At 38.2% G+C, this 12,575-nt stretch overlaps 1 protein-coding gene across 1 annotated transcript; it reads left to right on the top strand.

Annotated features, from left to right (window-relative positions):
- Positions 1-8,416: 8,416 nt before the first annotated feature.
- On the top strand, positions 8,417-11,351 carry h3f3c (H3 histone, family 3C). Its single transcript, XM_084113238.1, has 4 exons — positions 8,417-8,560; positions 9,452-9,595; positions 9,686-9,839; positions 9,987-11,351. Exons 2-4 carry the CDS (start codon positions 9,468-9,470, stop codon positions 10,113-10,115), a joined length of 411 nt encoding a protein of 136 aa, XP_083969364.1. The 5' UTR covers positions 8,417-8,560; positions 9,452-9,467; the 3' UTR covers positions 10,116-11,351.
- The last annotated feature ends 1,224 nt before the right edge of the window (positions 11,352-12,575 follow it).

The following is a 12,575-nucleotide window of genomic DNA, read 5'->3' as shown; positions in this document are numbered from 1 at the left end:
TGTCCCTAAAGCTGTTCGCTCCCAGGTTCTCCAGTGGGGTCACATCTCTCGTCTGATCTCTCGTCTGACCTGCCATCCAGGCACTACTCGCACCCTTGAATTTCTCCAGAGATGGTTTTGGTGGTGACCATCAAAGAGGATATAAAGACCTTTGTAAGTGCCTGTCCCACATACAGTCAGGGGAAGGTCTCTCATCGCTTACCTCAGGGGTTGCTCAGTGTTTTGCTTGTTATGTCATGTTTTGGCCTCTAGAGGTCCTCATAGTGCTCTCATGCCCTGTTTACTCAATTGGTAATTAGTGTTATTAGGTTCACATGTGTCTCATTCAGATGTGTGTATTTAAGTCACTCTGTCTCATAGCTTCTTCGCTTGGTGTTTAGTTGTTCTAAAGCCAGTTGCCTGAGTAAGTGTTCTCTAACTCTGAGACATTTTATTTTCTCTTGCCTGTGGATTATTTCCTTCTCTGTTTTATTTTTGTGGACTTTCTCCTCTGGAGTTTTTTTCTTAAGATCTTTGGAATCTTTTTGGATATTTTTGTGGAAAGCCCTGTTGGACTGGTTTTTGTTTTTTGAGGATTACTTTTTGCTGATTTTTGCTCCAGCTGTGTATTTTTGCTGCTTGTACTTGTATTAAAACAAATTCTGCATCTCAATTTCTTCTGAGTGTGTCTTACTGTTGGGTTCACCTAGGCCTGTCGCGATAATTAAATAACCGTCTGATCGCGATTATTTGATCTAACCGCGATTGTTTCAGACAACCGCGATTATTGCGCTCTTTTATAGGCCTACGGCACAAGGGGGAGTCATGGACCAAAATAAATAGACAAGCACTAATTATTATAGCAATATATTCAAAGTCATCTGAAGCCATTCCATATAGCTTAATGTGAGGGACAGTAGTATATTTACATTGTTAAATTAAAGTTCACAAACTCGTCTGCAGCTGCAATCATTCCGTTCAGCATTCAAACTCTGCAGTCAATCATTCCGTTCAGCATTCAAACAGCGCGCGTCGTCCGGTTACGACATACACGGTAAAACTTTATCCAATGTGACTGACGTTATAATGCTTGATCTGTAGATAAAGGGCTGTGGATTTGCATAAAATGACTTTATTTTGCTGGAGTTTTTTGCTATTTCTAAATGACTCGCTTGCTACCGTGTGCCTACACAGCACAAGGACTATGAATTGGCATCAGACGCACAATAACTGGAGTTTAAAACTGTGAAGAAACAAATGATCAATAAACTGTTGGACTGATATACACTAGGATTTGTGCCCTCGACATTTCTTCGCTTTGTGCCGTGAACTTTTAAATGCGCACTTGTGCAGCGCTGCGCACTGTGACTCCGTGTTGCATTAAGCACATCATTCTGCTCCCGCGATGCGCATACGCGCTTTGTTCCGCTCTGTTTTGAAGCGTATCATATTATCATGGTTTGTGCACATTTGTTTTTATTAACATGTTTAGATTTTATTAAATTACTGTGCAGATGTTTTCAAAAATTACTTTTTGCTGCTGATTTATACACTCACTAAGTTTAATAAACAAATTGTCATAGCTATTGAATATATTTATTTAATATTTAAAGGTGTTAACTGTAATCTTACACTGCAAAATGATAACTTACAAAGGATTAAATTCATCACAATTATTTAATGAATGAAGCACAAAGCCCTAAAACAGACAATTAATCGGCATAATCGCCAAAGCCCTAACACAGACAATTAATCGTCAAAGCCCTAAAACTGACAATTAATCGGCATAACTGCAATTATTTTTTAGACAATTAATCGTCAGCCAAATTTCATAATCGTGACAGGCCTAGGTTCACCATCCTCCAGTGGTATTTGCTGGGTATTTTCAGGGATGCTCTAAATGCTGGGAATGTTCCAAATGTTGAGGCAAACCAATTACAGAAACCTCTGAAAACAACAGTATCTTTTATTAACACTCAGCAATGGTATACACACACTTATTTAAAATGATTAAATAGACCAATTATTTTCTCTTTCAATATTTGGATCACATGAAGAATAATGAAGACCACCGTTCGACAAAACAAATATTAGCATGCTGGTTAATAAGGTAATGTATTTTAAATATAAATATTTCTGTAAGAATCTGTAAGACATTCTTGGAAATGGAATAAGAGGGTTTATTTTTCCCCAGGAGCAAATGTTACAACACAGGCATTTCTCAAGGCACTGAGATTGACAGGCACATGTTCGGACTGCAGTTGTTCTCCTATAGCCATTGTACTAATCACATGACATATAGGGATTTTAGGGTCACAGAAACACAATCTAAAGGGAGGATCAATTGGGTCTTAAGCTGAGTTAGCATGTGCTAATCTATACATTTACTTTAGTGGTAACTGCAAATGAGATTCACCTATAGCCTGCTACAGAGGTTATGTGAAGTTAAATATAGAGCTGGTTTACTCTGCTGGGGTACCAAATCAGGTCACTAGAAGAAATGGGGTTGGAAGGAAGTGGACACATGTGCACAAGACTAAAAGGGGAAAACTAACATCATGTGGATACAATTTTTATGATTTGATTACATATAGCAAGAATATCATTTATGTATATCGTATATGTCCTGAATCATTTATGAGGATTATAAGTATTCTGTCAGGGTATTGCTAAATTCTATTAACAAAGTTAATTTAGCATAAAGAAATGTAATTACCATGTAATTGTTTCTGTTGCATGTGTGTATAACCATATAATATTAGCATTATTGAAATTGAATTGATATTTATTGCATCCCGACAGTTTCACTTTGAAAAGAGACATGACAATGACTAATTGCTGTACACTATAGTGTACAATTTAGTATCATTGAGATACTCTTTAAGTATTTTTTTTTTCATATTTGAATTTTTTTTTTTTTTTTTTTTTTTAATGTCTACATAGTTTTATTAATTTTTCATTTCGGTTTTATTTATTTTTGTACATCAAGTTAAACTAAATAAAAATCTTGCCTTTGGCAGCATACATTTTTTTTCAGTTAACATTCAAGTTACAAAAATATTTTTATATGGTTTTAGTTTTAAATAACTAATAACCCTGTTGTACACACATAGTTTCATAGAAAGCCTCATGATTAATCCAATACAAGGTGTTAGTTTAGAACTCCTTACCAACATGGGAATTTGAACACACACAAAGGTCAGCAGCTTTGTACACATCGTTCAGACATTTTGAACATACAGGTCTCTGCACATTTGCATTCATCTTGCTTATTTAATGCGTGTGCATGTATGTGATGATGTACCATAAGGCACTAAATGCTTAGCTTAGCCATCATTGAAAAAAACTAATAATTTGCCCAAAAATTGTTAAATGTATACCATATAGTAATTTGAGAATACCAGACTCTGCAAACTAAGGACATAATCTACAACGGGTTTAGCTCTGAGACTAAGAACAAAGCTTTGTGTTTTTAAAATATGAGTGTTTGCAAGATAGAAAACAACATGAATGCTGCTGGGGGTTTTCTTACTTATCTTTGCCATTTAGCAGATGCTTTTAATCCAAAACTACTTACAGTTCACTAATTGCTGGCGCAGTCCCCTCCCTGGAATATCAAAGTGTTTGGCTCAAGGGCACAAGGAGCCAGATCCTATCTTTTGCCTTCAAATCTCCAGCTTCCATCATAGTAGTCTTCCATTTAGTTTTTTCCCATACCACCTCCCCAAATACAGTCTAATTGGGTCATATTTTCAAGGGAAATGGATTTAAACCCGTGCTTAAATACACAACAGACTGGCAGCTCAGCAATCATGTCATTCTGTTTCTGTATTGCCGTTAATCGAGATAATGTAATTTAGAGCAAATTCCGGTTTTAAATGAAATTAATTTTTTTTCTTGAATGGAATTTATAACTAGTTTTAACTATTAAACTATTAACTATTATCTAGTTAAAGCTGCTGGGATTGTGAAAATGTATGGGCTGTAGCAGTGATGGTTGTGCAATTTTTTACCACAGTGCTCTGCAAGCACTGATAGAGCAGCTGCCATACCACACTGCTATAGCTTCTGATCACGCTCATAAATCTGGTCATTGTTAAACCTTTTCAGCACTCCAGTGTTCTTGTTAGTAACTCAGCAGTATCATGCTGCCCAACAACAATGTCAGTTTAGAAGGTGACTGTGTGAATACAGCTGTTTTGTGATACGCCTCAGTCAAAAGCATATTGTAAATAGTAAGTAAATGCTCTTAAATGGCACACTGCACATTGGAGGTTTTGGAATAAGCCTGATCCAGAACTGGGGGGATGGAAAAGGTGTTCTGTGTGGCGATGAGGACATATGGGCTGTAACTGTTTTCACACTGAGTCTCACCTTGCTGTGATACCTGGCTGACCTTTCAGAGCACACAGGCGATGAGTGTGGGTGGAGGATTAGGCTGGTTTGTTGTTTGCCTTATTTGTGAACTAAATCTGCATATATAATATACTGTATCATTCTTATGATGTATGAGAAATGTTGGGCAGAAACTCTAAACATCACATTCAAAATAAGTAACCTTTTTTACAGTAATGTCAAGGTAATATCTGTCACTTGAGCAGTACCCTGTCAAAAGGTACTAATATGTACACTTTAGGAACGTTAAATATGCACCTATTAGAGCTAAATAAAGTACCAAGGTGAACCTTCTGAAAGGGTACCGCTCCAGTGACAGCTTCTTCTGACAGTGATAGGTTATGTTTTAATTAAATAAAATTAAACTTTGTCACTACTTTAAAGGGTTAGTTCACCCAAAAAGGAAAATTCTGTCAGTAATTACTCACCCTCATGTTGTTCCAACCCCGTAAGACCTTCGTTCATCTTCGGAACACAAATTAAGATATTTTTGATGAAATTTGAGAGCTGGATCACTTCTCCATAGGCTTCTAGGTGACCGAAACTTGCTGGCCCAGAAAATGTATTAAAGAGATCGTTAATATAGTCCAAGTGACTACAGTGGCTCAATCTTAAGTATATCAAGCGACGAGATTACTTTTTGTGCGCAAAAACAAACAAAAATAACAACTTTATTCCACTATTCATTTCCTTCTCTCTGGGCCTCGAGTTGGTTCACGTAGTGTTTTTGCGCAGCGCGTCTGTGTTGTACGTCACACGCATCACACACATGACCAGCGTCGGCCTACGTGGTGACGTGTAACACAGACATGCTGCGCAAAAACACTACGTGAACCAACTCGAGGCCCAGAGAGAAGGAAATGAATAGTGGAATAAAGTTGTTATTTTTGTTGTTTTTTTGCGCACAAAAAGTATTCTCGTCGCTTGATATACTTAAGATTGAGCCACTGTAGTCACTTGGACTATATTAACGATCTCTTTAATAACTTTTCTGGGCCAGCAAGTTTCGGTCACATAGAAGCCTATGGAGAAGTGATCCAGCTCTCAGATTTCATCAAAAATATCTTAATTTGTGTTCTAAAGATGAATGAAGGTCTTACGGGGATGGAACAACATGAGGGTGAGTAATTACTGACAGAATTTTCATTTTTGGGTGAACTAATCCTTTAAGGTTTCATATAAAAGATATTTCAAGCAAGATGTGTGCTAATTTTCTTATAGAGCATATGTTTAGGCAATGAGGGAAATAGCTACAATAGATATAATATATATAAATATATTTGTCTGCCACAGAGAAGGCTGCTTGTTGAGATACATTTTTATAAATGAAACAGTGATATCTGTGTTCATTAAAGCTGGCTCTTCAACAGCATTGCAGTTTGTGAATGGGTCCATCAGAGTTTCTTCACTATTTCCCCATCCTTACCTAATCAGACTGTCTGTTTGATTTTATCAGGAGGACAGTGCTCTCTGTTGTTTGTAAGAGGAACTGCAGTTGGTTCCAGGAAAAAGCACTGAATGAGCCGTAAATTGCCATTAGAGGAACAAGGAAGTGGAATGAAAAATACTGCAATAAAATTGCTGAATTTGCAGTATTACCATACCATCTGTATTTCCATTCTATGTTGTCTGTAATTAATCTCACAATAATAAGATGGTGGACATCTGCACTCATAGTAACAGTAACAGATTGACCATATAGTTGCAATTTTTTGTGTATTTCAAAAATAAAATAAAGATTACAGGTTATGTAATTATTTATGTTTAGGTGTAATTCTATGATCTAAACTAGGTTTTGGGGAATATAAGAATATAATATTATGGCTGTGAAAGCTGCTACACCCACCACTTATGGGTATAAGTCAGTCAGTACGTAAATAAGTAAATAAATAAATACACCACGCTTCTACCCAGCTGCCATTGCTAATCTTATGTTTCTGATGCATTACCCACTTTATACATGAATTAGAGAGTGTGTCACATTAAAGACTTCAAAGCACTTTCAGCCTCTGAGACTCACTGATCCTTAACTAAAAGCTTTCAGGACCTTTGAGACAATTAGGGGAGAGTGGGGTGATTTGTGCAAGGGGGGGAAGTAGTTCCACCCTTGTTTCTGGAAAACCATAGAAGAAATTGGTCATGTGACCACATCATTTTGAAAAGCAATCACTTTTACTCGTCCTCCAAAGAAGAGGGACACATGGCATGAGAGTTAAGCATATTTTAGTGCAAAAAACTGTTTTTTCCCTTTCAAAGTAAAATTTCTATGATTAAGGTTTTTTGATTGTAGTGTCTGAACAATTATAGACAAGTTTGAAAACATTTCACACATGTTTTAGTGCTTTAGTAGGCTACACAATGAGTCTATACAGTTAGCATGATGTTAGCTCTTAACTGCTGGATCATGCTAGTTTTTCAAACTTGTGGGTCCGGGGTGATTTGTGCCAAAGGGCCTGGGTTAAGTTGTGCCAGATCCAGACCACCTAGACCTACATACTCACAGGGGATAATCTTGAGAAGTGAGGAGATGGGCATGCCTCATCATTGTTTTACTTGGGCCTGCCTGTTATTTGTTTAATTTAGCTAACACTGATTTCAGTTTTGAGTTTGCACTATGTTATTAAAGAGAAGTTTTATTCCGTTTTTAAGTGGCCTATGTCACAATAGGATGTTTAGAAATGAGCCTAGTCACTTTATTCTTATATGTTACATAATTGACAAACAGCGCTATGTCAACAGGCATCTATTGCCAAAGCCTTTTTGCCTGAAATGATTCACAAATATCATATATTGTGTTTCTATGGTGCTCTAAATGGTTGCTAGGGCGTAGCTTGATAGCTTCACAATGATCCTGAGAGACTTATTGGTCGTCTGAGTAAAATGAGCCCGTCCCCTTGTCTCTATGACACTGTGATCCAGAGTTATGTTCAATACAAAATCCCTATGCAATTGACCATAGTAGGAAAAATGCATGCTATGGTATTCCAGGGTGACAATATCTAAATAAACCTTAAATGAGTAATTTTGTATTGAATTTATCTTGCTTTCATATAGCATTATGGTTCATAACATTAAAATGTTCTGTTTTACTTCAGAAATCACTGGCACAATTTACCCCCATTTTATTCCCCCAAAGGCACAACTTCCCCCGCACCAGGGGCAAGTTGTGCCATGAGACCACTTTTTTTCCAAGAGCTATATTTCTGAAACAATTTATTTCAGATCCAAAGTTATTGTTCTCAGGGATGCACCACATCCTGAAATATATGTACATCCTTAAGTTGAAGGCATTACTGCCATGGCCTCACTTTAAAGTCACTTTGAGTAAAAACTGGCACAACTCACCCCACTCTCCCCTACTCAACACGCCACATTATATTACAGTCCAGTCAGACTTTATAGCCTAAATGCAAAACTACATTTAGTAGCAGAATACTGCGTGTTTTTCTGCATATGCAACTATTACAAGTGTTTGGGTTTTTTTGTTTGTTTTTGGTACATAGAAAATGGCACATCCTTTCTGAAATGTCACTGAAGCCTTAAAGATAGTGAGCATTAGAGAAAGGAATGAAGCCTTTGGTTAAGATAGAGTTTCTACAAGGCTGAAGGGTGGTTTTGAATGTCAGCCTGAAATAAGTAAAACATTGCATGACTGATCTGGGATCATCTGGCCAACAATTGATGTCTGAGCCATACATTAGGGGCCCAAAACAACCCTGTATCCATAAAAAATAGTATATTGGCTGAAATACCTTAAACCAAAGTGGTCGTGGAAAATGTTTAAGATTTGTAATAATAATATAAAACGTTGTTGTTATTATTATATAACCAGCAGTGGATGAACCCATCGAAACCCGATGACCTCCATGGAAACAAAAAAAAAGCAGAAAAACAAAGGGATTGTAGTCAAACTTCATCTGAAACACTGTACTTCAAATACTTAATATTAATCCCTCTAATTACATGCTAAATAAAGCGAAAAATCGTAATTGAAATTGTACAGTAAAAATGGGTAACTTTGTGTTTACAGTTTTATTGAGGTGCATTCTGGGAGAGAATGATTGACATCGCGGCCATTTTGGCTCTGGCCAACCCGCTCCCATTGTGTGTGAGATAGTAAATACTGACACTGCCAGACAAGCCGAGCACATATTTCACTGCGCGAATTAAAACACGTTCACCTGAGGTAAGTGCCCCAATTCATCACTGTCTTCTCTCTGATATACTTTTCAACAGCTTTGTTAAACTTTCATGTAGAATAATGTTTATTTTGAGCGTTAAAACGTTAAAATCGCATCGTCTGAAAACGAGAAAGCCGATGGCGAGACGCGAGAGAAAACAGGCTCTCCTTTTCGTGTCGGAGGACACACTGAAATCCGTCCCACTTTCGTATGTCTCTGTTTACTTCGGTTTAACGGCGTAAATTCGCGGCAGATATTACTTCTAAGCGACTATTTAGTTGCCCAAGGATGCCTGCTATCGTACTGTGTTGTTGGTTTTGCGGTGCATGCATTGGATTTTGAATTTTATTTCAAAGTTCACGTCCTCCCCTGTGCCTCAAAGCACGGACTCTCTCCAGTTGCCGTTCATTGCAGCCATAATCTTGCGGTTTAAGGCGGGGCTTAGTCCAACTGTTTTGCCCCCACAACTGGCAGAACGACCTGTGATTGGTTAGTTTTTTGGGCTCCTCAAATGCTACTGGCTTCTGCTTTACTGTTGTTCTACGGTCGTCTCTGATTGGTTGAAAGGTTATATCAGTCCACGCTGAGTGGTTGCTTTTATTTATTGGGTTTAATGTGACCTGCTGGAGGAAGTGGCCTGAAATAGCATATGAGACAGGGAGTCAAATACCAAAACAAGTGTAAAACTAGAGACCTATTTTTAGTAGAGATTTACTCATTTTTATAGCTTAGTCTGTGCATGAGAATGAATACTTATTATTAAACAGTTAAGAGAAAGCACTGCTAAATTATTGTAAGTAAACTTTTTTACATTCCTGGCTTGAATGTCATAAATCTGCCCATGATTTACTGACTTAACTGTACTCTAAAACAGTAGTTATTTTCCTTTTTCTCAGGTGATATTGACTAGCAATGGCTCGTACTAAGCAAACTGCTCGTAAGTCCACTGGAGGAAAAGCTCCCCGTAAGCAGCTGGCTACCAAAGCTGCCCGCAAGAGCGCTCCCTCAACTGGAGGAGTCAAGAAACCTCATCGCTACAGGTGATATTCCAGTCTTGTAATTGTGAACAGCAAAAAAAAAAAACGTTTTACTGTAATAAACCCTACATTAAACACCTTTACTGTCTGCAGACCCGGTACTGTGGCTTTGCGTGAGATCCGTCGGTACCAGAAGTCCACTGAGCTGCTGATCCGTAAGCTGCCGTTCCAGCGTCTGGTTCGAGAAATTGCCCAGGACTTCAAAACTGACCTGCGTTTCCAGAGCGCGGCCATTGGTGCACTGCAGGTGCGCATAGCCTGTTATCTGGTCTTGCTTTTTCTTGTCATTTATTCATTATATGTTAAACATTTTTGCACACATTCCCATTTGAAGATTATTATTGTTATTTGTTTATGCCTAATTAACATTCTGATTTTGTGTGCATCCTTGCAGGAGGCAAGTGAGGCATACCTGGTCGGTCTGTTTGAAGACACTAACCTGTGTGCCATCCATGCCAAGCGTGTCACCATCATGCCCAAAGACATCCAGCTGGCACGCCGCATCCGCGGGGAGCGCGCTTAAACTCTCCCCTTCTTTGTATCGCCCTCTTTATTTCTTTCTGTCTCTCCACTTGTTCTCCTCCTGCTTTTCTTGGTAGAGTTTAGAGTATCAGTGATGGGGAGTAACTTTGTCTCAGTCTGCTAGTGCTGTCTAAATTACGCGTAGGGTACCTATATGTGCATGTAACAGGTGCTGCTGATCACACACACACACACTCACACACACATATGCACGTGCACAAACACATACACATACTCTCACACATTCACATTTGGAGTGTAAACGAGGTCCACCTATGCCCGGTTTAGGGCTACACATTCAACATGCGTGCAAGAGGAAGTCGTCTCACACTGTCCGGAGAGAAAAACAGGGTGGTGTCTGGGGTCAGTCTGCTTAAGGGGAGCGGAAACTTCCACAGCAGGGTGCTACTAAAACTGCCTCAGTCCACCTTACTGAAACCTGTCCTGACCAATCTCCTTTAGAACCCCAACTATGTTTTAATTCCCACCCCTGTTTGCCCCGCCCCTTCCTGATCCATCCAGTCCTTACATGTCCTTTTTGAATCCTTGCCCTTTCATAGTGGAGTCAGACTTCATCTATCTGTTAGTGTCTGTGGGTGATGTGATCAGCAAAGCAGAATCGTATTCAACTGCAAACCAGCATCTATTGGTTGAAAAGATGTTACTTGTAATATTGATGATTACTATTGTTGATATGGTGTCTTTTTTTTTTCTTTCTTTTTTTTTTTTTACAATGTATACATGAATTGTTCTTTAGAAAAAAAGGATTAATCCGCCAAGAATCAGTTTGAATTAAGTTTCCTTTTTTTCCTTTTTCATATTGTAGTGAAAGCCGATCCTGCTCCTCCTGTTATAACTTCAGGCAGCCACAGGAGGGCGCTCTAAACCAGCCTCTCATTCAACCTCACTGTTCAACTAACATCCTGATCTTCCTTCTATTTGTCTTTCGACCTCTTTTTTGATCGTTTTTCACTCTTTCAATTCCAGTTTTGTCAAATTAAAGATCGGCATTAGAGTCAAAGAGTGTAGCAAAAAATATTCTTTACGTTTAGTACTCTAGTACTGAGTCTTTCACTTTGTTTGGGTAGAACTTTGCTCCTTCCTTCTCTTCGTGGAACACAATGTAACCTCATGTTTGTGCTTCTTTTATTTTTCTTATTCAGAAATTTAAATAAGCTGATCTTTGTATTTTCAAAATTTCTCATATTCTGGTGGTAATAAATAGATGTCACACAAATGGCTCTTCTGTGTCTTTTATAAACACACCCAAACACATATCTGGACACATGGCCTAGTCCTATGCTAATGTTTATGGTAACTATTAAATGTTGCTTAAACGTCAAAACTGATTGAAAAATATCGAAAGTTTTTTAAGAAACAAATTCCAGCATTTAGAAGTAATAATTAGCCTACTTAAAAAAAATATATATATATATATTTAGGACAATCCCTCATTCAACAACTGTTTCTTTAACAAGCTGGAATTGTAAATGAATTATTGATGAACGAGGAAGTGAATCTTGATTGTGAATTCCTCTTGGTAGAGCAAAGCATCACAGTGTTTATAATCTTCAGAGAAGTCAAAGCTTCTGGGAAGTGACTAACTGTATTGACGTCTCCTCTGTGATTTTGTCACAGCAGAGGGCGCTGTTTCTATCCAGCGGAATTCATAAAGCCGCAAAGAGGCAGACGGGTAGGAGAGCCTGGAGGACACGCTTTCGAAAAGACAATCAAACTTATTTTACATCCAGCACACAGTTTACTATTCGTCATCTGAACTTTTGTGTTTCTACTCCCATGATACACTAGTGAGGTTATAACGAACTTCAGTTAGTTTACTGTACACATTTTGTTTACCGATATATATGAGCTTCAACAGCATATTTAAAGTGAGCATAGCTATATGGTCTACTTTAAACGAACAAAACAATTACTGACTTTGATTTGTCTTTCTTTCTGTCTGGTCACTTCACTCACCAGGTGTTTTTATACTGGAGCACTTAGTTAACTTCACCAGTAATTACATAAACACATTCCTATCATTCAAAACTGTTTCCCCTTAATTGGGTTTCACTTTTAGCATTGTTTAAAGTATAATCACAGTTACAGAGTTGCAAGTCTCTCTCTCTCTCTGTGTGTGTGTGTGTGTGTGTGTGTGTGTGTGTGTGTGTGTGTGTGCGTGTGTGTGTGTCCTGGTAAACCCTACATTATGGGGACAGAATGTCCCCACAAAGATGCCAATATCCGAAATCCTTTCCTTGTGGGGACATTTTTTCTTATGTATTTGTCTGGTTAAGTATCATATGTGTCTACATTGCTGGTTTGTGGGTTCGGAGTAAGTGTGTGTTTGTATGTGTTGTGTGTGATTTGTTAGAACTGAAGGCTCAGCAGCTTCTCCTTTTGTCTTCTTGTATGAACTACAGACAATCTGTCACAGAGAGAGAGAGAGATTAATATCTGG

Source organism: Abramis brama (genome assembly GCF_963993115.1).
Source record: "Abramis brama genome assembly, chromosome: 5".
Lineage (NCBI taxonomy): Eukaryota > Metazoa > Chordata > Actinopteri > Cypriniformes > Leuciscidae > Abramis > Abramis brama.
This window is presented reverse-complemented; position numbering and strand designations above follow the sequence as displayed.

Bases quoted from the DNA above. Each gene is read 5' to 3' on its own strand.
- h3f3c (XM_084113238.1), top strand. From the start codon at position 9,468: ATGGCTCGTACTAAGCAAACTGCTCGTAAGTCCACTGGAGGAAAAGCT. The intron at 9,596-9,685 runs GTGATATTCCAG...TACTGTCTGCAG, and splicing joins AAGAAACCTCATCGCTACAG to ACCCGGTACTGTGGCTTTGC. The intron at 9,840-9,986 runs GTGCGCATAGCC...GCATCCTTGCAG, and splicing joins CGGCCATTGGTGCACTGCAG to GAGGCAAGTGAGGCATACCT.